The sequence below is a fragment of the Melozone crissalis genome, unplaced genomic scaffold, assembly GCF_028551555.1.
Source record: "Melozone crissalis strain CALT ecotype California unplaced genomic scaffold, PUWL_Pcris_2 ptg000006l_1, whole genome shotgun sequence".
Classification (NCBI taxonomy): Eukaryota; Metazoa; Chordata; class Aves; order Passeriformes; family Passerellidae; genus Melozone; species Melozone crissalis.
Window position 1 is genome coordinate 30,861,258 of NW_026535784.1, and position 26,167 is coordinate 30,887,424.

A 26,167-nucleotide genomic window follows, 5' to 3' on the forward strand; every position below is an offset into this window, starting at 1 on the left:
GTGGCATCATTGAGCGTGCTGTACTAGAAATCTGGTTAAAATAATCAAGGGGTTTTTTTTTATTATGTCATTTTCAGAAAACTTGAAAGGATCCCAAAGTCAAAACTTAAAGTAGGATTGTTGAGTAGGCCTGTTCTTGTCCACCAAATGCAAAATAAGACACCTGCATAGAAACCATGTTTTTCTGGCTGCACGACCCCAGAAAACTGCTCCTTCCCATTTCCCCCAGGCTGCTCACACTCCACAAGCAAGACACAGGTATTCCACAGGATCTTTCCTCTTCTCTTGTTCTGGGTGTTATGCTTTGCTCCTTGAGGAGACACCTTTGCTGGCTGAATTACCTGATTCCTGCTGGAAGGGATGTGTTACATTTTTGCCCCAAGACTGGGCCGGCAGTGACTGAGAGAGGAGCCCATGCTGTGACCCACTGCTGGAGAACAGCGCTCATCACTCACAGGCAGAGTAAGGACAAACAAAGGGCTGATTGTACAGCATCTCCCATCTGCCCTCCCTCCCTCCTCTCATCCCAGCTCTAGCTCTCTCTGGGCACATCTCAAAGGATACAGCTGCCAAGAACATGGAAGGGAGTGAACCAGAAGATTAAGGTACGTTTTGCTCCTGAAATTATCCTTGTCTACCTGCTCCTTCCAGTTACAGATTACAGAATTAGAAATACATATGGGAATATGCAGAAGAAGATTTGGGAGAAGCTGTTATATTGCAGGCAGCAGGTACCATTCATGACAGTTGCATGGCTGGGATCCAGATCAAAATAATTCTTTTACTATCTTGTTTTTCTTCAAGGTTGGATACTCCATACGAACATCTGAAGTCACTAAATATACTATATTGCCTCCCAGTGTTCAATATAATATGGAGAGAGGTGTCTTCACAATGAATTGCTGTCTTAAAGAAAACTAACTGAGGTTTCATGAGAACCAGTTTCTGGAAAGAATCATGGTATTGATGACAATTACAAAGCAGTAATTCACGGAATTCGTTCTCAGTGGAATAGCTTCTGTCCTTACAGGGCACCAACTGTTCAAGCAAAATAGATGTAACAATTTTTTTTAATGGAAAAAAATTCTTCACAATATTAGCAATTATGCAGTTCTTGTGTAATGATTTTTTAGTAATGCACTAATAAACCTAACTATCAAGCACTAACACCTAAATACTAAATACTCGGCATTTTACAGGTGCTTGTGAAAGGCAAACTTGACAAATAAATAAACACTAAAATACATTTCATTTTGAATAAGTGAAACAATTTATATATATATATATATATGCTTTTGAAGTGCAACTTGTTAACCTGGCACACGCCACTGGACAAACTGGAAAAGAACATACACCAAAAGTGTACACATTAATGTATTTCTTGTTTTCAACATTAGGCAACTAGAAATACAACCTATTTAAGGGGAAAAGAAGGATATATTTAACGAAGGATTGATATTTTTAATGATTGATAGACCAACCTAAAAATATTTCTGTTTTCCCAACCACGCAGGATCTCTAGAACTGCCGAAATACACATTTTGTACCATTTCTCAGTTTTCTCTTTTTCTAACACCTGAGCTCCTAGTGATACTGTGTGACCTTTAAAGGACATCACTTCTCATGAACTATTACCCTGCTGTTCTTGGACAAGGAGGCTGAGACTTGGGGTTTTCTCTTCAGTGTGATTACCTCTGCATCTAGCGGATCCAAGTATTAGATGGTGCCAAATTGCCTGGCAAGATCATTCAAACACTCTCAGCTGAACAAGCGGAGACAGCACTAATTCCTGACTCATCATGCATATTCCCAAACTAACCATTTTCCTTTAGGAAAAGCTCCAAAATATTTCAAAGCACTTGTATTCCCAGGTGCATTTGGTGTTAAATCTCACTTACACCGCTTCAAAATAATCAAAATAATTAAATGAAAAGAATTTTTGCAAATGAAAGGAGCTTATTTTCGGTATTTTTATATGGCTCTACTCCTGCTAGAATTTGAAATGATAAAATCTTGATAGAGCAAGCTGGTCAGGCTTAGCATGCCTGGCATTGTTATCTTTTCAGAAGGCTTTATAAAATAAAGGACTGTAAGAGCATTCTTGCTGGCAATGAACGAGTCTCTGAGCCACATTAGTGATTGGATTTGTTCATTGAATTTTCCTGACTTGTTTTATGAGAAAAGCCTATCTTCTGTGCTATGCAACAGCAGACAATGCCTTTGACGGTCATTTTGAAATAAACATGCACATACTAGCTCTGTTCTTCACCCAGGCAATCAGTGACACTCCAACATCTGTTCAGCAGCACTCGGGAAAAGAAGTTGCAGCAGTGTGTCAGAGAGAGATGCTGCATCTGAAAGGTCTGCATCGATCCTGTGCAGGGAGCTGATGGAACACTGCAGCTCCTTGGCAATCCTTCATCTGCAAATAGGGACTGCGTTCCCCCAGGAAAGAAATACCCGTTTGAAGAAAGGCCTTTTCACAAAAAGTTTCTATTTTGTTATGATCTACAAAAAAAAAAACAAAAAAAAAACAAAAAAAAAACCAACAACAACAAAAAAAAAAAAAACCCAGAGGAAATATTTAAGCAGAAACAAAATTATATTTTTTTTTTCTGAATAATAACAATGTTTATCATTGGTAACATGCATAACTGGTCACAGGAGCTGTCTATCCATAGCTGTCCTGCATGTTGACTTTGCTAATACTGATTTTGGCACCCACCCATAAAAACCCTTCCGATGACACACTACAGCAATATCCCATTATTCTTATTAAATGGCAAGTAGTGAGTTACAGAATCACCTTAAAAACTGTAAGCCATGATTTTTGAGTCTTGCAATTTGACAGAGTACAGAGAATGCACCTATTTTCAGGATGAATGTGCCTATTTTTCAGGAAGTGGATTCCTGCAAATTTTGAGGAGGTAGGCAGCTGGCAACAGAGTCAAATGAGCATTTCAGTTGAACTCCAGGTAGGGAAAGATCACCTGAATTATTAGAAATTAAAAAAAATTCACAAGAGCAAGGTATCATGAATACCTCATCCTCAGTAGAAGAGCACAGAATAATCCCATCACAGGAAGCAAAGGCATAAACCCCCTGCTTCCTAATTTTCTCTTTCATGGAAATTTTCTTCCATTTAATACTTAAATAATGAAGCCAAACTATTTGAACAGAAGATTAAATTTTACTCCCTGACACTGGCATTTATCTAGGTATAGTATCAATAATTTTTTTCTCTTTAAGCATTAGACTTCTCTGAGCAGAGCCCTCATAACTAAAGTGTTTATACTCCTACAAAATAAACCCATGAATATAATAATACAGATTCTACACTCAAGTCTAAAAAACACCAGGCAATGTTTACTTTATTTGAGTAGTAGTTTTGAGGTCTAAAACTAATAAAGACAATATGTTATTCAATACTGCACTCTGAGGTAATTAAAAATAGATCCCCAAGGCTCCATAACTAGTAGTTTATAGGAGTCTTCTACTAAGAGTTCCCGTACAAGTTCATGAAAACTAAAAGGAATTATTCAATGAATTTTGCTTCTACAACAGAAGCCAAAAAAAGCCCCAGAAGAGCTTATTCTCACTTCACTCATGTTCTTTAATATATTGGCCACTTTTTAATGCTTTATTTCGCTACTGATGTTCAAAAAAACCCAAGTTTAAATATAAAAATAAATAACCAAAAAGCTTTGAGTTTTTGCATTTTATCCATAATATGAATCTCAATTTCCAGATTTTCTTACATTTTATTCATTGGCTGAAGAAATGGAAGATAAGATAGCTATAGTGGCAAGAAAACTACCTGAGAAAAATGATTTAAAAATACAGTAGATTTATATATTTAAAATTTTACTGTTTGTTTTTCAAGGGTGACCTCAAGATTTTTTACAAAGTAATTCATGTTATAGTCACATCTACAGCTGGCATTTTTTTCCTTATCTAGATAATAGCTCTACCATCTTAACTTCACCTTTGATAGTCTTTGATTAGATATTGTCTTACACTTTGATAGTCTTTGATTAGATATTGTCTTATACCTTGTTATTTTTGGGTTAGTCCATTCTAATCTTCACTCCACAATGAAGACCGGGGCTGGCCCATAACATCGTGTCAGGGCACCAGTTCCAGAGTGCCAACAAGATGAAGGACAGCAAAGTCTTCCTTAAGTCTTACACAAGAAAAATGAGTATACAGGGAGAGTGCTGGGCAGAGCTGGTCATGCTTTATTTTAATTTTCTGAGCAGAATTCCTGTTTAAATTCAGTTAAGATAACAGATCCATTTTGTTTGAGAATAAGGAAAGGTAAAAAACTCACTCTCTTAATATCAATAAAAATTCAGCTGAAATATTGTTCAAAAGCCTATTTTGAAAGTGAATGCAAGTTCAAGGATCCAAAGCTTTGTGGCATGGTCAGACTGTGCAGAGCAGCACAGAACAGCAGACCCCACATTAAACAAAACATTGGGAAGCCTAGTGGCCAGCAGGAGAGTTTTGCAAGGGATAATTTATCCCACCTTTTAAAAAGCCAGTTAAACCACAATGACCTCCAGTAGCAAGACTCAACTAAGCAGTCTGCAGTACTAAAGAAACCCAATAAGGAAGATTCTCCCTAGTGCTGTATGATACCAGAGGCCAGGACAGCAGCACGCGGCAGCACTGCAGACACTGCTTAATGCCTCAGCTTCTCACACAGCCCATGACACAGGATTCAATCTGAAAACAGTTTTTCCACAACTCTGATGGGGAAGGATGCTATTTATTTTATGTGAGCGACTCTTGTTTTGACAGGCAAAGTGGCCAGGGAGGCAAGGACACACACCCAGATATTTCCCCCTGGTTTGGCAGCAATCGATACAATCACTTACATCGCCAAAAAAAACCACGGCCAGCTCAAAGCAATTTTCTCAAGGTGAGAGGCCAAAGAAACAACAAAATTGCTAGCATCAGAAGCTTCAATTGGCAATGAAAGGATTCCCAAGGTTGTACAGAAAGTAATGAATATCAATTCTGCTGCAATATTATTTACCTCCTAGGAGAGAACACTCTCCAGCACTCAGGCTCAAATGACCGAAACTTCACAGGAAAGAGAAACGCAAGGCAGGAAGCAAATGAGGGAAAGAGCCCTGCTCAGCAGCAATAGCGTGTCACATACCTGTTTCTCTTTAGCACCCTGCTGTGGGAAGCCTGGCAAACATGAAGATGCTCTGGGTGCTGCTGGTGCTGAGCTCGGTGCCGGGTGCCCCCGCGGTGCCTGCCCAGCGCCACTCGTGCCACAAGCGGCCCCTCCGGGAGCACAGCTGCCACAGCGTCCCCGCGGGCACGGACAGCCTCCGGCACGTCCACGATGCTCTGCCACACCACTTCTGGGAAGGGAAGGGCTGCCAGGTCATCTGCTACTGCAACCTGAATGAACTGCTCTGCTGCCCCAAGTAAGACCACGCTCATTTCATGTCAACTCACATAGTTCTTCACAACTGCGCGTTATATTTCCAGCATTTTTATTTCCATCAGTTTCCATACACAGAATAGGCTATCATTTTAAAGCAATTCCTCACTTCAAATGGTTTGAAATGATATCAAGATATAGCCAATTTTCTGTTACTGTCAGTTTTGAGGATTTGTTTTTCAGGTGCTCACCTAGGACTTGCTTAGCATATTTTGTAAACCTCCCTGTCCTATTAACAGGGACCTCAGCATTTGAATCACCCAACTTTTGACTCCTCTGTTTGATCCAGACTAAGAATAACTACATCAAACACTTATTCTGAGCATTTTACAACAAAGAAGTTTTCAGGACCACAAAAATATCCTATTTGGTTCCTGTTCCATGGAAGAGAACTGTGCTGCTATTCTAAACTGCATGCACATATGTCAGCTGAACAAGTAATTCTGTAAAAATAGCTGTTAAAGCAGAAAAAACAAAAGAGGGGCACAGGGGTTCACATATACTTGTATAAGGCAAAGCAAAGATTGAGCCCAAGAACACCAACACCTCCCTGGCCTCCTTGCACTGCTGACAAAGTTGAACAGTGAAGTTCTCACTGAACATTGGTTTTTGTTGTTGTCATATAGAAAGAACATAGCTGAGTTAAAGAAACACCATCAGCCCATACTGGTTTTAGGTAATAAAATGTATTAAGAGGTATTATTTCATTCAGCTCTTCAGCAACATCTTTTCTTCAGTAAAATTGGATTAGAAATATCAACAGTTCAAAACTTACTAATACTTCAGAGGCACCAAATTGTGATGGCATTATATATGCAAGCAAAAATTATTTTTTTATATATGCTCCTCTTAATACTCATTTCTCAAGTCCTCTAAAATCCAATAAGGACAACTTTTTAGCACTCCTGTAGGGTACTCAAGTTGAATCAAACGGGAAAGACTTCTAAAGCGAAAAACTTCACACTGAGAGCAGGGTTTAAGTAAGATTTTCATCTTTCACTTTCCCTAAAACCAGATATGGTGACCTCACTCTGAATCACACTTTGTGTCTCTAGCTTCAACCCTTGAGCAGCATAGTAAAGCCTCTTCCATTGATAAAAATATGGAAGAAAATATTCCTTCCATCACCCTGAGGTACACAGGACCTGCTTTGCATCTGTGTTTTCAGGACAAACTGCACTAAAACAGTATGTGTGCACATGCCAAGTCCTTTATTTTGATAATATAACCTACTCGGTAAGTTTATTTTCTCAAAGTTAAAATACCAGGGTGGAGCTCTGCCACCCATTCAGCCAATGAAGGTTTGGCCATTGCTCCCACAGCAGGCTGGCAGAGGTAGAAATGCAGGATCTTCATCCAGACCTGCAGTTGCATTTGCATTGCTGGAAGGACATCCCACAAACACAGTAATCCCACATACATCATGATACATGCTAAAAAATATCCACAGTGGGAAATACATGCCATATTAAAGCTCTAATAAACCAGTGATCTAATTGTTTAAATATGTGATCCTATCTTTCAGGGATATTTTCTTTGGACCAAAGATATCTTTTGTGATCCCCTGCAACAGTCAATGATTCGAGTCTGCAAGTGAAGATAACAGACATCACTCTACGATCATGTAATAATGTTTTCAAGGGTAAAACAAAACTACACCAACAAAAAAACTTCCTTTCTAATCACAAGCCATTGCCTCATTTTATACTGTAAAAAGAATTTCTTTTCTATACCTTTATAGAATATCAAATTCCTAAGAAGTTTTCTTTTCAAATCTGGTAGCTGACCTAATTTCAATAAAGCCATTTCCATGGTTTAACAGATTGTACAAGCTCTTAATGTGTCCTAATATTGCATACCCCAGCAAAAAGCATAACTCTTCTTACTCAGCACAATATCCTTAGTCTGGACAAAGAAACTTCAAGCCTAAGCCTTCATGTTGTTAGGAACATGACTCTCAGAGCAACTTATGGCAGTGCAGCTTCCTATTCCATTATTGCCATCACACTTTTAATGCCATTTTAGGCTGAAGCCACTCAATCCCTGGCACTTCTGAAGTAAAGCTCCCACGTTCTGTTTAGGCATCTTAAAATACATGCACATACAAAAGGCCTGTATTTCCATATTTGAAAGTATTTCACTGGAATTTAAAAAAAAAAAAGAGTAAAAATTGACATTAACAGTACTAAAGCACACTTGGGTCTTGTGTCTACCTGGTCACCTGCCTTGACTGTGCAATCTCTAAACTCTTAAATTGCTTAATCTTAGCAGTGAATGTTTAAAAATATTAGAACAACAGATTTTTTCATTCAAGCTCTGTTTGGAATACAGTACTCCAAAGTAAGTTAAAATGCTGGCGTTTTTAGGCTAGCCCTGTAAGGCAATAGCTACAGAAAGCACAGAGATAATCATCTTAATATTTAAAAGGTATTGTGATCTATGAGATAGATACAGAGAGATAAATTTTGACCATTATATGGCAATCTGTATTGGCATGTGTTGAGGGGTGACCACATAATTTTAAGCAGTCACCTGAACAAGCCAGGCTTACAGGTAGCAAGCCTGACTCGCTGCTTTACACATATAAACACACATATATTTTAGCCATCAAGCCGGTCCAATGGAAAGTGTGCAGCACTGAAGGAACTGTGCAGTCATCGCTACTGAAAAAATGCACTTGCAGTGCTCACCCAATACCCTTACACCTTGGCCCAAACTCCCACCACCAGCTTACCATGCTTCCTTCATGTGTCAGTATGAAATATCAACATGACTGTTTTTCTTGTTAGTAAACAAGGGTTGGATACTGGGGGAGGGTGTGATTACACACAGCCAATAATAAATGTTTCAAGTAAATCTGTGTGTACTATTTATGCCCTACTGACTGTTTAACAGTTTGTCACCAGGCTTTTTAAGCCTCATTTGTGTAATTATTCAAGCAGAATAATTTGGGCTTCCTACCAGACAATCTATTGACAGTAAAATAAACCCCATAACTCTGGCAACCCAGTGAAAATATCCAAAGTTAGTGCTCTGCAAAAAAAAAAACCAAACTATGGTATGTGCTCTTGTATAAAGTCCTCTACAAGCTTCTAGGGTAGGTAAATTTCTGTTGTTTGTGCCATCTAGTTTCTACAAGAATCATGTTGCATATGCCTGGCATTCACAGCTTTATAAAACAGGTGTAGCAAAAAAAAGTTAAGGCAGACACAAGACTGGGTACTAAAGTTGGTGGCTTTCAGTTAAAATTTCTTCCAAGACTCCTGGAAAATCCACAATCCACAACTTTGCCACTTTCCACATGCAGCAAGATAGAGTCACTTAAGTTACTACTTTAAAACTGACAAATAGAAACTTGCTTTTGTTTCTTTTCCCTACTCTCCTTCCCTCACACAACTTCATCTACAGGTCCTGCCAGGCCTAGGTGAGAACATTCAACCCTGTCATGCACTCAGAACAAAACTCTTTATCCTTTGGATGTCCTACCCACGACTAGGTTCCCTGCTTTTTACGCAATTTGCACTTTGAAGGTAAGAAGCCCGATTGTGTGCAAAGGACATTTAGTAAACAAATTGACAGTCCCTATAGTGAAATGGCCATGAAAACATATCTTCAAAGAAGCAGCAATTTTAGCTGTCACTAGCTAGATATCACTGTCCTGAACCTAGGCCAGCACTGCAGAACTGTATTGTGGAAATAGATAAAGCAGTACAAGTGAAAGAAATCATACCATTGGGAAAGCAGCCAGTCTGAGGTTAAGGTTTATCAGCATTCAGTTCTATGCAAGCCTCACAGGTCAAAAAAAGCAAAGTGAAGCATCTTAGTTGTAGTGATGCCCGCAGAGTAGTAATTTTCAAAAAAACTCAAAAGATTAACATCAAGCAGATTAGATCACAGACATACTGCTTTCTGATTATTCCCAAATTAAGGAAAAGCTTATAAACATCTGATAAGGTTGGGAGTTGCAATGAATGCTAACTGGACCAGCTGAAGCCATGTCCTCCTCAGTTTTAAGAAGAAAACTATTTTCCCTCAGCTGTTTATTCATCCTACATGCACAGCTTTAAGCAGAAAGAAATCATTTTCCATACACCACACATTTAGATTGACAAAATAGTTGCAATATGAGAAGTCATTCATAATACCATCTTCAACATCAGAGATTTCTAAGACAATCAATTAAAAGCCTAAGTATTGCTGGATATTATTCTCCCTAAGCTACCATGGGTTCTGGGTTTATTGAGAGGGGGTTATTCCTTTTAGACAGGCCTGAGCTAATCCATGCAATGGAAAAGAAGCAGTGTGCCTGTTAGAAGAGGCTGTATTGACCCCACACAGGCTCAACTCTCATTCTCCAATTAAGTTCTTAGCAGCAGTCCATGCAGACAAATGGAGAAGTCAGCAGGTAAAGGATTTCTTACTGAGTCAAAGGATTTCTCAGCACAGCAAGCTGCAGCAGACTCTTCATCTGTACTTACAGCTTTGAAATTCAAGAGCTGCATTTTTTTCCATTTTAATATAGGAGCAGGAAGGCCTCAGTGCTTGGAAGCATGTATCTCAGCAATGACACAATGAATAAACAACTCAGAAAATCCTTCAATAGCTGTTTCCAAAGGGGGAAAAAATTGTTACTCAGCCATTTCTGCCCAGCTAAGAACAGAACTGGCACTTAAAACCTCTTACCTTAGGAAAAAGAACCTATTGCCAAGTCTGCTACAGTTTTTTTTTTTAAAGGCATTGCATCATAAGCACTTGAGGCACACTTACAAATATATCCTTGGCACGATTCAATTGAAAAATATTTTAATATTATTACATAGTTCATTAAAGCTTAACTATTAGGTACAAGTATCATAGAATCACAGAATATGCTGAGCTGGATGGGACCTGTCAGGATCGAGTCCAACTCATTAAAATTACAGACACACCCATTTGAGCAACAATATCAGTGATATTTATTTAAAATACTTTTGCTGAGGAAATTTGTTTCATAAGAGATGGTTTTCAAACAAATCAACAAGGTTATGAAAAATAAACCAGACAAACTCTCTCAGGAGAAAAAGTTACAAAGAAAGCTTTTGCATATCAACAAAACCTCAGTCTTTTCATTTGCAGCCTGAGTCTCAGTCCCAACCTTTTCTGCCTAATGAATCCCACTATCCATCTTTAGATCTGGTTTGTTCTTGTCATTCTTCACTGAGTAGATGAAGTATGTTAAGGTGTCCTTTTCATTCACTGGAATTGTCCTAAAGTGGCAGCCAATTATCTATAAAGGAAGAATGCAAGGAAATTAAATAATCACTCTTACATGCAAAAACTGAAGATTCATATTTAAATGTACTACATTCAAGTTTAAAAGACTGATTAAGAAGTTTACAAAAAAGGAAATTCTGCCTCTCTTCAGAAGTCTTTGGTAGTCATAAAAGGTAAACAGGAACTATTTTACTGATAACTGTGAACTAAATGTAGGAGATTGTACCCCTAAATTTTCAAAGTAAAAAGCTGAGAATTTTTTCAGGGAAAAAAACCCCTCAAAGCTATCAGAACAATCAGGGGACTACCATTACATTTGTTTAGTTAGAGCTTGAATATAACAGGTAATGACTACAGAATATCAATAGTGACAGTACAATTATGAGAGGCTACTGCTGTCCACTCAACTTGGGAGGTGGTGTCTGCATCAAATCACATACAGCAACATTTAACACAACACAAGAATTACCAGAAATTTATAACTGAACATTCAGCTCTTCAAAACAAAACTATTAATGAAAATTCACCATGCTGTAACCATTGAAATATAACAATCCGTAAGCAGTTCTTGAATCACTTGTCATTTCAGCAGACTTTCCCTTCATCAAAATAAACACCAGCTTTAAAAGAAAGTTGCAAAATATTGTAACTGAATCTGTTCACTGGCTCTTTGCCAGACTGGTAGATTAAAAGGATGAAGTGAAAAACATGGGACTGCTCACTTAAGCACCACAGGATATGCGTGGGATAAATGGACAAATGTTCAGCCTAACTAAAAAATTAGGAAACTTTCTAAACTCTACCCCAAAAGTATTCACAGAGAAGCAGTTTGACACAGTAATTTGAAGTGAACTTTCAGTAACAGCTAGAGCAGTGTCCATGGTATGTTGGGACAGATTACAAGGAATCAAATGTACTGTGTATTAAGGAAGCTCTCTGGCTATGGCTCACAAATACCTGCAGGTCAGTGAAATCAAGCATGTGGCAGAACAGCTTTGCCCATGCACACCATGCAGCACTGGAATAACCCAGTGCAATTATCCTATGAGATGTACCTAAAGCAGACCCTGTGAAACACCAGTTGTGCAGAACAAAAACTGCCTGTGATTTTTCAATTCACAGTCCTAACTCAAGAGCTAACATAGATACAAAAAAATGGAAGACTGATTTTGCATTCTCACACTTAGTGGCAGCAGGGCTATTCCTTTACAGTTCAGCCTTGAGGTCACCCACACCTTTATGAGCCTTGTTTTTAATCCACACAGATTAAGGAGAGATGAAAACAGCGTCTGCACTTAAATACAGCTGAATGTATCACTGCACAAAAGTGAAAAATCAGTAGCTATACGTTCCTGTTAAGATCACCAGCCCTTCCACTTATTTACATCAATATGCTGTGACTGCACCTTTGCAGCACTAAGAATTCCTTTAAAATAGCACTCACGCCAAGCAAAGATGCTAACATACAGCTGTACTGACATGCAGCTTCAGCACTTTTGGAAACAGTAAATTCCATGTAATTCCAGTTTTCTGACAGCAGATTCCAGTGGTTTTACCAGAATTAATTATCAACAGAAGCATGTTTCTTCAGGCTTCTGTACTTTACACATACAGAAACCTACGTTTGCAGTAACTAGCTTTTTAAAGCAAAGTCTGAACCTCACCAGAACTTCACTGACAGCTCTAAGTTTCTAGTTCTTTCCAGCAGGACATTTCAGGTGAAGCTGTGATTGATGCACAGACAGAATAAATCTGTGATTCTATGACATTCAGGGGCATGAAGACCATCTTACTGCTCCAGCTCAACACTGTGTTTACAAGCAGCATATACTCCTTTTGGAAGTTGAGAGTCCCTCCTCTGGAAAGAGCTTTTACTTTTGATTTACTTGGCTCAGGAGCTGTGGCCAATGAAGGAAGCTAGATAAGCAGCTCCCTTTTGTTCTCCTAAAATCCAGATTATATAGGCACTTTATGCAAGGATCACAGTGCATAGAAAACCACATGCCACAGCAAGTTGCATTCTCTATTATGGGAAACACTCATACATACTTCAACAAGCTGTGCTTTGTTAAGTCCCGGTCTGGTCTGTAGCTTGAAGTGTCTTTTGTACCTTCGAAGTGTGTTCACTTGTAACTGATATAAATCAACCTAGAAGAAAAGAGGGGGAAGGGGAAGAAAACAATCTAATATAACTGAAAAAAATTCAGTCATTAACAGTTCGTCTCGCAAAAGCATTTTGGAAAATCACAGATACACAAGTGTAAACAGTCAGCTCAGCAGATGTCATTTTGACAAAAAACAAACCTTCCAGCAGAAAGGAAAATAGCCCAGCTCAGTTTAAGAGTGTTTTGTTGTTACTGAGCATGCCTCTACCTCCCTTTAGCTGTGGACATTATTTTGAATTCACTATTGTACTTGCATCCATTCTGGATTTTTTGTTTGCTTCCCAGTTCCAGCACAATAACACAAGCTCAATAGCAACTTTTATATAACACCTATAAAGATGCTGATCCAAAGGAGGATCAGAATCTCTACTTTATATTCAGCCATTATATCATTACCCTATACTGTAATTTAAGCCATTAAATCTTATGTAGATTTCATACAAGACACCATGCACCATGAAAGATACCTGCACCATGAAAGAGCACATATTAGAATCAGGACAGAGCACAGAAGGCACAAGCATTCTTGGCTTGAGGTGAGGAAAGAAAACAACGGCTCTTGCTCTCTAAATGTATCCCTGCTACACAAGCAATATGCAGGAGTTATGTGCATGGGCATAAACGTCCAAAATTCTTTCTCAATGTCATTCAGCAGTTGAGAGAATTACACAAAGTTCTGTCAGGGATACAAATACACAGCCTTAATCCAGTACTCTGTCAGTTTTGAATCCTGTGTACTCTGATCAGTCACTTCTCCCAGCAACAGCTTACCCTTCCCATCCTCCCTGACAACCTAAGAGAGCTTAATCAGATGACTGAGTGGGAGAGCAGGCTCAGAAAGCAGGCTGAGTGAGAAATTCTATTAGGTCAGTTGCAATTACAGAAGTATTCTCCAAACTCACTGCATTAAAGATTGATGAAGGCATTCACCTTTGCTTTAAATTCATTTAACAGCCTCACTGCAGAACACTTAGTGCTACTGCACACTTGGCAACCTGGCCAGGCCTGAAGTGAGGTCACCTTGCAAGATAAAGGATGGTATCCTTTGGTGTTTCTAAAGTTTACATGGCATTAAATTACCCTTCCCAAGCCACAATGGGGAAACCATCCTTGCGGCATCATGCAAAGGAGGAGCAGCAGCTTTTCACCAAACCCCAGAAGCTACCAGTACTGCAGGAGTTTCTTTTCCTCCTGTAGGAATCGTTTCCAACCAGTAAAGATGGGCATGACTGAGATGGAGCAGGAGAGCCTTACAACTCTTCAGAAGAATGACACTTTTTTCCTTAGCAAACTGGGTAATGATTGAAAATAAAGGTGGTCAAGGGCAAACAAGTATCTAAGGCATACAGGAATTACAAGGAATGAACATACTGCCCTTGTCCAAACAGCCAGCTGACGCTCCTCAAAAACAGTTCCCAGTTTTCCTTTTTGTAATACTACTGTTAAGGGAAAAAAAAAGCTTGTTTTCTTGTTCTGGAGATATCCATCAGTTGTGACATGTTTTATAATCCTGGCATAAGAAAACAAAACAGGCTTCCAGGAGAGCTGCAATTACACAGTGTCAGAGAGCTACCTGAAGTCACTCACAGCACTAGCTTTAGACAGAACTTTCCAAGAAACAATCCCAGATATTTAACAGACAGACAACACCATCCAGCATCAAACTACTTGCAATCTCCTAAAATCCTCTTAGCCAGAGCCTTCAGACTGGAGCCTCGTGCCTAAAGGCACAGATTCCTGCACAAAGTTTCCTGCTTACTAGCTGTTATCTGCAGATGCTGACCATAAGGATGCCATTAAATTAACACTTACAGAGCAATTTCTGAAAAATGTTTAAACAATCCCTCTCAGAAGGGACCACGTAGGCATAACAGCCTCTGCTCAAAATTAACACTGTGGAGCACCTGCTAAGCAACGTTGTAGCAAAAATAACCCAGAGCATGTGTAAGAAAAAGAGAGCCTTATGTTAAAGACCGACCCATTATACCATGAAAAAAGTTGGATGCTTTAGTTCCCTTATTTTAATGGGTCAGATTTCACTGACGTGCAGTGTAGAAAACAGGTTGAAAAGACACAGTATTTCTCTACTCCACTCCTTCACAGCAGAGCTCCCCAAATGGCTCTTCCCCCCACAGCGGGGCAGAAACAAAGCTGCCATCATTAAACTCTCATCTTTAAAGTGACTAGGACAATGGAGTAATTGCCAAGAACCATCTGTAATACATCTAGCACAAAAGGGACAGGACAGAGAAGCATTTATGTCTCAAGCATTATGTGCAATTCCCTTCAGGTTGTGAGCTCCTGCAAAACATAAGAGCTCGACGGTATGTGGCAAAGCGCTAAGGAGGAGGAAGCTGAAAAGAGTAGATTTCTGAGAGAACCATCAGACACTTAAAAATAGAGACTCTTGTTCATTGTACTCTGCACCATTTAATCACAAAACATTCCACAAAACTCAGTTAAATTCTGTTGTATTAAGAACAATGCAAATCAAAGATCTTCCCTTTCCCACATGTAAGATAAGCTGTAAAAGTGGGAGGGTGGTGTTGGTGCAGACTCGGTGTCATTAAGAAGCTTAACACAGTAACTCGAAAAACCCCAAACAACTGTTTAGCTACCTCTGGAGTGTCGATGTCTTGCACTGGTGAATCACCATCATCATCGCTGCCTTTCCTCTTTCTTCTATTTCTCACACTCTGAATTAAATTTTTGTGGAAGTCACAAATGTACAGATGTCTTGCCTAGAAGAATAAAACGGCATCTTTCAATCAAACCCACGGAGTGTATCTCCCAGACTAGAGTGCACGAAGACAGACAATGCTAAGCACTCACAGCCACATTAACTGGGTTGAGGAAGCTTTTTTACTGGCTTCTTCTAAACGGAGAGCGTGCTGCGCTGCTGCAATGGGCCGATGCAGCAGTGCCAGGCTGTGGAGGCACGCAGCACAGCCCGCCCTCCTTCCCTCCCTCCCTCCGGCCGCGCATCGCACCGCGGGGCCGGGCAGCACGCAAACAAAAACAAGCTCTCCGCTTTCTCTGCAGGGCTGAGAGAGGCTCTCATTTCCCCAGCTATATCCTCCCCTCCTTGTTTTACTTCCGCTACCCGGCGTGGTCACGCAACACACTTATTTTTACTTTCTTTCTTTTTAACAAGTTTCCCTTTCGTGGGGATCTGCACACTTTGGGACATCTGGGCCCGAGGCTGCCCGGAATCCCCAGGTCCGCGTGTTTTGAGTGCAAAAGAGAGCACGGGGCAGCGTTCGGGACGGGCAGCACAGCGGGGCCAGGGTCTGGGGGCACACGCAGCCCCGGCCGGGCGCAGGGCGCTCCCGCCGGCCGCCCCAGGCTGCAGCCCGCCTTGCCCTCCTCTCCCGCGGCACCCGGCGAGGGCGGGCGCTGCCCCAGCTCCCGGGCAACCCGGCCGGCAGGAAGGCGGCCGGCCCCCGCCCTGCCCGGCCGAGCCGAGCCCTGCCGAGCCGCGCAGCGCGGGGCCCGATGGCTGCCGAGCGGAAGATGGAGCGGCACGGCAGTAGACGTGCGGCGCTGCAACACGAGGCGGGGCGGCGAGCGCGGCCCTCGCCAGCAACAGACAAACTAGCCCGCCGGAGCCATGCAGGCTGCGCTCCGCTCCGGCCGGCAGCGGCGCTTCCCGGCCACGCTCAGCCCGCTCCGGCTACAGCGGGGCACACGCAGTCGGTGCCCGGGCTCCTGGGGCTAGAGGGGACCCCAGGGGCAGGCAGGAAAGGCGGGCGCTGTCCCCCGCCCGGAGGGACTTTCAGCCAGCGCTCCTGCCGCGCCAACCAAACTCGGCCGTGCTACGGAAAAGAGCTGGGAAGGGGGAACGAACACTTCCCCGCCGCCAAACACCCCTCCTTCCCCACTAAACTTGATTAAAAGTCCCCCGGCCAACTAAGACACAGACGCAGCGACCAACCGGCCGCTTTTGTCCGCCCGCCCCGCCGGCTGCCCTGGCGCGTCCTCTCCTCGCGGACTTACGCTCTTGTCCAGCTCGATCTTCACCTTCTTCTGCGAAATGCTCTTCTGGATGCGCTTGCTGAAGCTGGCGTTGCCGGCGGCGCGGCCGCATCGCTCCCCCTCCTCCCGCAGGCAGCACAGCTGCCCGGCCCCGGGGCCGCCCGCGCACCCGCCGCCCGCCGAGCCCGCGGCGGCGACGGCGGCCGGACCCAGCCCCGGCGGCGCTGGCGGCGGCGGCACCTCCACGGCGGAGCCCGCACTGCCCACCACCGGCGCGGCGGCGGGGTCTGCCCCGCGCTGGGTCACCTCCTCGGGGGCGAAGCCGTTCATACCCGGCGCCACCGCCGCGGCCGGCGGGATCCCGCCCCGCACCAAACTTCCCCGGCGAGGCGCCGCGGCCCGGCGGGGGGCTCCCCGCTCCCTGCCTGCCTCGCTTCAGCGGCGGCACCGGGGCGCAAGCTCGCCCTGGAGGGCGGTCAGCCCACGCGTCGCGGGAAGGACTCTCCCCGCCAGCAGCGGCCGGCCGAGCCCCGCGACTACCGGAGCGGCAGCGGCAGAGCCCCGCGGGCCGCCCCACTTCCTCCTTCCCCCCCTGTCATGTGGAGACTCTTCAGCTGTTTCCTATGTAACAACAGCAACCTGCCGCCCCGCCCCGCCGCGCATGCCGGCTGCCGCGCGCGGCCCCACGGGAAGCGCAGTCCCTGCCCGGGGCACCGCGCGGCGGCGGGAGCGCGGCCCGGGCAGCGCCGGGGGCAGGATGCGCTGCGGCAGCCGCTGCTTCACCCGCGCCTCGCTCCGCTCCCTCTCCCTCCCAGTCTGGAGGCTGGGCCCGCTGCAAAGCCCCGTGCGTCAAGCTCTCTTCACCCCCCTTCCCGCGCCTCCACCGTGGGATGTGAATGTGGAAGGGCGGCCCCGGAGGGTGTCGCGGGTCGGAGCTGCCGCCGGCACGGCCGAGCGCGTACCCGCGCTCCTAGAGAAGCGACGCGGGGCCGGCGGCCTCCGCCGCCTCCTGCCGGCTCTCGCGGCGCCTCGCTGTGCCGCAGCGGCTGCCCCTGTTCACTTGTTCTCGCTGTAGTGTTTTAGCCGCAGCCGGCACTGCTCGGGCTGCTCGTTCCGGACCGTCTGTCTCCTGCCTTCCCTCTTGGCCTCTTCCTTCCCTGCCTCCTTTCTTTCCCGCTGACTGTCGGCCATGGCCGGCAGCGGCCCCCACTGCCTGAGGGGACGGGCGGGCTCTGTGCGGAGCTCCTGCCGCTTCGCCTGCGGGAGGCAACTCCGCGGGAGCCGCAGCGCAGCCGCCGGCTCTGCGTCTCTCGGCGGAAAACAAACGGAGCTCCGGCCTTTGTTAGAGCTGATTTTACAACACGCGGAGTCAGGGCTCCGTCCTGCGTTCCTGTGCAGAGCCCGCTGAAGACAAAGGCGACTTAGAGTGAGAGTTTCCAGTTTTGTCATTTAAAAGGACTTTTTGTTAGTAAAGGTGACTGTAACAACAGAAAACCCTTGAGAATGCAGAATTATTTTCGCTAATGATGAACCAAGCAAGACCTTGCTGTGCACACGACAAGGTAAAATAGACGCTCTGAGAATACTTGACAAAAGCAGGTATTTTTAGTTTTGAGGCTTTACAAAGCTACATAAGAGATGCGTTGGCATTAAATCGTTTAACAATTCAGCTGTTGACAGCAGAGTGGCAAAAGCAGCAAGCTCTGATCTACTGTCCTTTCAAGCACATTCAAAGGAGGCACAAGGAAGGGAGAGGTTTTGTTTTCCCTTTGAACTACCGCAAATATTCCTTTAAATCTCAGAAGCGGCATCTGAGCTGAGCGTGCTCAAAGCGCAATGATTTAATCGCTGAAATATTTGAGCGTATCGCTTGCTGTGCATTTCCAACTTGAAGAAGGAGAGAAGTAGCAGGGAGGCTGGTGAATAATTCAAGGAGACACAGATCCTGCGTAAGCCAAAGTTCTGCCTGAGCCGGGAACACGATTATAGAGCAGTTTCAGTTTGTGCTGCAGATGGCTCCTTAATCTGATTGCGTAACCTGGTATTAGAGAATAAGGGTCGGTCCCACTGCCGCAGCTGAATGAAGGATACAGTAACTGAAGCTGCGCTGAGCTAAAGTCACAGCAGATATCCACGGGGCACGTTTCAGTGATTAGCAAAGGGAATAGGAGGAGAGTTGGAAAAAATACTGAACTCTACTTTGTTATCAGCCAAGTTGAAGACTGTATAATACCTAGGTTATTTGCACGCTCTGCTGCTGAGCAATCTCAGGCAGCAAAAGTTTAACTGACATTTTGAGTTTCTTGTGATTTCAAACTTTTGAAAACTGTAATAATGTTAAGATAAAAAAGAATAAAAAACCCCAATAACAATCATAGTAGACGTTAAAATCTGGGAAAAGTGGGACAAGGGTGAGTTCCAGGAATTCTTCAGTGGAAATCTGGGTCATGAATAGCAATTTCTAGACTCTTGGACTATGTCTTGTGAGGTACTTTTGGGTTTTGGTTTTGTTTTTTTTTTTCAGATGGATTTGACCTTACTCTGAGCATAAAATATGTCTATCTGGGCCTGGCTGCTGTTGTTTGGTTTGATGGAAAGATCACTTGTGCATTTTAAATGTTTCTGATCCTCTTTGTACAGTTTGGGAGCAGTTAAAAGCCTGATTAGGTTACCCAGCCGTGCTTGCCAAGATGCTAATTTATAAGCGTAATTTCAAGTAAAGTAGTATCACAGTTTCATGATTAGGTCACAATAAGAGAGTCGTGGGACTTAGAAAGATGGTTCTGTTTCTGCTGTAAGCTGCTCATTTTCACACCTGTGCCCCGTGCCTCTTTGTGCCCATAAAAACATTGCTGTGGCCGCACAGCAAACTCTGTTGGGTTACAACTAGGCTAGCAGCAAGGAAAATCGTTTGGACTTTCCTGCTCAGTTGCAGGATGCCCCAGCACTCAGGATGGTGCAGTAGGAGGGCAGGACTGTGTGACCACCTCATTTGGCATGAATGCCTGCATACAGTTACAAAGAAATCATGTTACTTTTAATCTTGCATCACATGTGGGATGAAAAATACAAAGAGCTGCAGCTACATGGGCTTATCACAATATGAAGCTTACTTACTACAAAATGGATTTGCAAACTTTCATGAAGCTTGGGCTACATGAAATAAAAACAAACATCATTGTGGAGTATATTGTCTAAAATTACAATTTTTAAACATAAACTGTAGTACTGGGTACCATAAGTATTCAGATATCAATAAAGCATGTATGGGGACATTTTAAATTAACACAAAAACATGCAGCATTGCAAGCATATACTGATTAAACTTCAAAAATTAAATCAGTTCAAAGGAAACAGGAGCTCCAAACCAACTACCCTGTACATGACATGTCACTACTACTCACAGCAGAGCTGAGTAGTACAGAAGGCAGCAGTAATCTGTATCCCTTGGGGGTGCCAAGAACACAGCATGGATGACTTGTAAGTGACATGCAGAAAGAGCAGGAGCTACAGCATCCCAAAAAGTCTGGATTCACAACTCCAAGGCTCTGAAGTCAGCGGGACTCAGTGGCCCCTCCTGGCACCGAGGCAGGCCAGGCACAGGTGGGAGCCCAGCAGCTTGTTCTTCTCTGAGATGCCATATGTCCCAGCTCCTGTTAGCTTTTGATTGATGTGTTTTGTAATTTGAGAGAGAAGAATGATAATCAGATACATCACCTTGGATATATTGCAAGCACATTGCAAACGCATTGCTGGTTATCACTCCCAGAAGATAAATGTGGCTCTTGCAACTTTGTATGCATTTCCATGGCAAAAAGTTCAGCTGGGGAGGATGATTCCTTACCCAGCAGGTACCATTCACTTGAAGTCCAAGGGTATGTTCATGCACTTGTGTTCAGCACCTGAAATTATCCTGTTAGCAAAAGGAATAATAAGGAAAACTATTGGTAGACATTTTTCTCAGCAAATACGCATTTTATTTGGTATGTATTATAACTACTTCAGTGAAAAAAGATTCCTTTAAAACACTTGAAAAATTCTGCAAATTCCATCACACACTCTGGTCATTTTAATAAAAAAACAATCTACTTGATAAGCAAGCATTCATAGGCTGTGATAAAGAACACTGACCAAATATCTCCTTCCTTACCAGAAACAAGTGCTATCTTTTTTTATTTTTTCTTTTTTCCTGATTTTTTTAATACCTTATTTTCTTTTCCCACTCCAGCACCACCTAACCTGCTACTGCCTCTTGCTCTGCTTCTAATTTATTGTCCAAATTTGTTAAAGCATAGACCCAAAGCATAGGAATATTGGAACTTGCCTACAGACAATTTTTTTTACTTCTTTACATATTTTAGGCTAGGATAGTAAAGTATGATTTCACCTAATTAATTGTATAACAAAACATAATCTGTATTAGTACACATAGACCTTATTGTATATGGTTCAAGAAGTACAGTAATAGAAAAAAGAATCGTAACTTTAACCAGAATTATCTCCAGGTCTGAATCCAGCTGAAGCCAGTCTTTCTCTTATAGGCATTTGGCCTTGTACAATGGAAACTCAAGATGTATGAAAGAGTATATATAACAAAAGCTTTTATTTAAAGATTTAAAGCAGTAAAGAAGGTCCAAAACTACATATTTTGTTTTAAGAATAATTTAGGATTAAAACTATTAAACCCATGTACTGTAAGAGCTTTAAAATTTTGTAATGGTTTATGCAAATTCTCTTTCATAATAAGCTATTAGTTACAGGAAGCATGGGAGGGTCTTCTGGTAGAAGGCATCGTTCTTATGTGCAAAAATAATGTTATGTTCTTTGTTAAATGTACTTGACAAATTGTTCGTTAGTGGACTTAAACAATGAAGGATGTGTTAGGAGAGGAAGTTCAGCTACAATGACCACACAGAAGCAAAGGAGCCAACCTCCAGCTTTGCCTTAGGTACCCCTCAGTTTCAACACCCCTCCTCCTCCTCAGAAGCCTCCACTCAACCCAAGCACCTCAATCTGCTTATTTCACAGTCACTCATCTCCTGTTCATCCAGGTTGCTTTGATTAACATTTTGTTTCATATTATATGAGATTGCACAGTTAGAAAGAGACTCCATTAAATCATCACTCATGCTCTTCAGAAATATAAAGCAGCTATCTGAAACATATTGTGGAAAAGTATCGCCCCCAGAGGTTTTGTGTAATGCAATAAAAATTTAACTACTAGTAATAGACCAATGTAGTATAGTGCTTAAGAATTATTCTTCAATCCTTTGAAGTTAAATAAAAAACTTGTTCAGATTTTTTTCCATGTAAGATAAACTGTCATATCTTTTCAGTAAATTTTGCTGGTCTCTAATGCACTCTTGATACCACAAAAAGCACTGCACATACTGTACTCTGTGCTACAGTCTTGCATTTTGTGAGCTACTGTTTTCTTGTTCTAGGAATTCAGATTTGACAATGGCTTGGACCTCTTGCTTTGTATAACACATACGACACTATCTTCAGATTTCAGGTTTTGTCAGAGGATCCTAGAGTCTACAGGGCTCTGTTACACCACCATATCCTCTTCTGATACATATCCATTTTACAGAAAGGAAAACAGGAAAGTTCTGCAGCCTTAAGAACCTCTTTGAGTGCCTTTGTCTTTGCAGTACAGTTATAACCATCTCTAGGGCTGACTCAGCTCTAGTTGAATTTAACAGCTGGTTTTAAGTGCCTCTTGGGAGCAGGTGAACACTTCTTCCATCAAACCATCAGTTGGATACTTGGTTTCCCTCAGTAAAAACAACATAGTCTGGTACTAATGCAGACACTTTCATAAAAATAAATTAGTAAAATTACAAGTGCATTTGAGGTTTAAATGCTTTCCTGACCTCCTGCAGAGTTCCTTCTGGATAAAAGATACAGATAAGATTATATTCCAACAAACTCAACCTCTCCTGATACTGTAAAGTTCTTTAGCAGTATAGAGTAGGGTATGCAAGGGGGTGCTAAGGAAATGATACATTTATATCATCAGGTGCTGGAATATCCCATGGGAACCATGACTGAAAATGAGGCTGATGATTCAATTAACAATTTCAAAACTTCATGAGTGTTTTCTTTCTAGTCTCAGATCACCTGTGTATCCTGTGGTCATTTCTAGGACACATATCACAGCACTAGTTGCCAGAAGTAACAGAATAAATTATTCTCCCACAATGTCTACATTAACAATAACGCATGACCGACACTTGAGACCCATTGAAGTTTAATGAGACCCACTGAAATGAATTTAAGCTTTTCCACTATCTGGATGCAAGACAAAGACCAGTATGTTGATGAACATCACAGTGCTGATGAGGTGCTTGGTTGTTACCAGCCAAACCTGCTTATCTCTGCTGGCTCCTTCCTCTTGCAGCCCACGACACACAGCCTTGTCAGCTCCCACTATTCTCTTCCCCAGAAGAGTTTAGAGCTGCAGTGACATAGCGAACACATCCTACTGGCAGGTTCAGCCTCAGTTCAAGTTTCTAGCCCACATGACCGCAGAAGGAAACAGTTCCTTAGATTGGACAAAGGAACAAACAAAGCATTCTGGTTAGTCAATATTTGTAAGTCACCGTGGGTTGACAGGGACTTCATTCTGGCAGCAGCAAGCTCCAGCAGCTACTGTCAAACACGAGTGTTCAGAAGCTGGACTGTTACTACAACCTCTTTGGATCTCCTCACTGGATGTCATACCTCCAGGGTCGGATGCAGTCCAACCCTTTTTCTTACCGCTTAGAAGGAGAAAAAAGTTCTCAAACTATGCTCTCCAAGTCACAAAAGACAGAACAATTTTATTGGCAATTAAATTTCATTTCTTAAGAGTAAGTGGTGTATATGTTTCAGGCAAAGTACCAATGTTACCAACACTGGAAGAGTTTGGAGGTGGGGAGAGAAGAACAGAAAGTTTTTTTACCCATTTAAACTATATTCTTGCTGTAAATAAGGGCTATCCACATTTTAGAGCCCCTCTAAGCTGCCTGGGAAACTGTCCACTATATAAAGACAAATTGCTGCTTTCTTCTCACACCTGTAAAAAGAGATTAGCAGTATAGCAAAACAAAGAAACTTTTAGATATCTTGAGGGGAAAATGTTGCATGAGTATTACTTTGAATGTAAACAAGAAAATGAGTGAAAGCCAGGTGAACAGAAAAGCAAAACCATGTTTTAAAAAGTTAAAAGCTTGTAAACTCAATGCAAAACAAAAAAAAGTTACTGTCAAATTAAGACTGAAAAAGTTCAGGTAATTATTGTGATCAGGAATTGCTATTGTTCCTGATATTATCTGTGTTAGTACCAGACGAGATTTGCTGTGTTTATTTCTTAACATATGACTGCTGCAGTTTGAGCCTTTGCTCTGCAGCTGTCCCGGTAGTGTCTCCTGCAGGCTGCCTTTGTTCTAGGTACTGGGTACACAGCACAAAGTCAAAACAAGCTCTGAGCTTTCAGACTAACACAGCTGCATTTGCCTATGAGCTGCTTAACTGGTTATGCAGGCTTTACAGTGGCTCACAATAAAACCCTAATGCTTAAAGGGTAAATATATTTCATTTTTACAACATATATATTATTTACATGTTCTACAACACCAAAAGAAAAACAACCTGGGGAATTTCTAACACACTGTTTTAAATGTAATTCTTTAAGATACTGACAGAAATACCAGTTTTGTAAACTTTTAGGCAGCAGCAGTTATATGTGTTTTTATCAAAGTTCAAGAAAATAACTCCTTATAACTGGTACACTACAACAAAATAAGTTTTGTGTTGAACTTAGATAAGCAGTAGCTTAAATAGTTTTGATTTTTGCTTTTCATCCTAAAGGTCCCACCACATATCTAGTGAGAGATGCTCACAAAAAATAATCCTAAAACATTGTTGCTGTCTGTAGACTTTGTAACTCGCATTAAAAGGGTTTTCAAAGCAATGACCTACTTAAATGGTTTTTTGTGTCTTGAATTTTAATTTTTTTTTCTGCAACAAAGAAACCTGCTGATTAAAGCTAAATTTGCTTTCTTTCAACATCTTCCATTCCTATTAGTGATGTTTCGTTTGATTAAGCAGTTTTACCTCACATTCATTATTCATCCACTGATTTTTCAGGCCCAGAAAAAGAAATTGCCTATTGGTTTAGAGTGATAGCCTTCCAAAGCAGAATTTTACTGCCTAATTTTAGGCCACATTAAGGCATATTCCATACAGGAATTTGGATAGTAGGAGATTTTCTGGGAAGTGACAGCAGGCCTTCCTTATCCAACTCACTGAATTAAAACTGACAGCATCACTACATAAATCCACCAGAATGCAAGTTTGGTCAGAGCTAAGGTCACAGAACTGTAGCTTGCAATCTCCTCAGCTGAACAGTATCTGTTGTAATGGAGTTGCTGATGATTTAATTCAAATAAAAGGCCTTTGTTCCTTTCTTCCCTTGCTTTGTCCACACTGACACCACTGTCCAGAAAAGCTCTAGAAGCAGCCCACAGAAGCCAAGAGATACAGTAAGACAGAAAACAGCATCACTCCAATCACACCTTTTTGTTGTCCATGACATACTTTTCTTTAAATCCATTTCTCAGCTCTGTAACCTGGTCTCACCCATCTGGTCTTTTCTCTACCTGCTATCCAGCATTTCTAGCCTCACTGCTTATCTCTCTCTCTTGCAGTTTACTGAAGATTAAGCCAAGTTAACAATAGCACCCCAAATTGTGGGGCAGATTAGAGACTCAGAAGGGCTCAAAGCCAGGGAGCTATAAAACCAAAGAGCCATTCCATGAGCAGAATTATTCACACTGAAGTAACTCCAAGTCCCGGAGTTTGTGCTTCTTCCCCACAACTGTCATGCACATGTGGTTAATAAATTAACCACGCGTACCGACCAAAGTCAATACTGCATAGATCACTGCTTTACAAGAGCAACAGTGACTGAATCCCTGGAGACACAGATTGTGTTTTTGTCTGAAAAGGAACAGTGTGGAACAATGACAAACAGTGACAGCTTATTGTGGAAGCAGAGAAGTGCTTTTCCAGGCACGAGGGCGCTGGGAGGAAGGCACAGCTTTGGGAATGACAAGCTCCTAACATCAGCATTCTTGTGTGGTGGGGCTTTCAGCATTGGCACTGCTGTGGGCAGCTTCCAGTATCATGTTCAAGCATGGAAAATTCTCAATACTGCCTTCCTTGTTGGAGGACAGACAGATGTTACTTTGGTTTCTCATGTGCCCTGTGTTGTATGAGACAGCATGATGTAACACACTGTGAGTCTAGCAAAGCATACAAAAGCTTT

The 26,167-nt window shown here is 42.3% G+C and overlaps 2 protein-coding genes across 2 annotated transcripts; one reads left to right on the forward strand and one right to left on the reverse strand.

The window, feature by feature from the left end:
• The first annotated feature begins 558 nt into the window (after nt 1–558).
• Nucleotides 559–8,031, forward strand: SCRG1 (stimulator of chondrogenesis 1). Its single transcript, XM_054295948.1, has 3 exons — nt 559–605; nt 5,182–5,444; nt 6,987–8,031. The coding sequence occupies exons 2-3, from the start codon at nt 5,209–5,211 to the stop codon at nt 7,039–7,041; spliced, it is 291 nt and encodes a 96-aa protein (XP_054151923.1). The 5' UTR covers nt 559–605; nt 5,182–5,208; the 3' UTR covers nt 7,042–8,031.
• A 1,478-nt stretch (nt 8,032–9,509) lies between these two features.
• Nucleotides 9,510–17,464, reverse strand: SAP30 (Sin3A associated protein 30). Its single transcript, XM_054295103.1, has 4 exons — nt 16,876–17,464; nt 15,498–15,620; nt 12,764–12,862; nt 9,510–10,727 (listed from the first exon to the last, which is right to left on the reverse strand). Exons 1-4 carry the CDS (start codon nt 17,182–17,184, stop codon nt 10,605–10,607), a joined length of 654 nt encoding a protein of 217 aa, XP_054151078.1. The 5' UTR covers nt 17,185–17,464; the 3' UTR covers nt 9,510–10,604.
• Nucleotides 17,465–26,167: the final 8,703 nt, after the last annotated feature.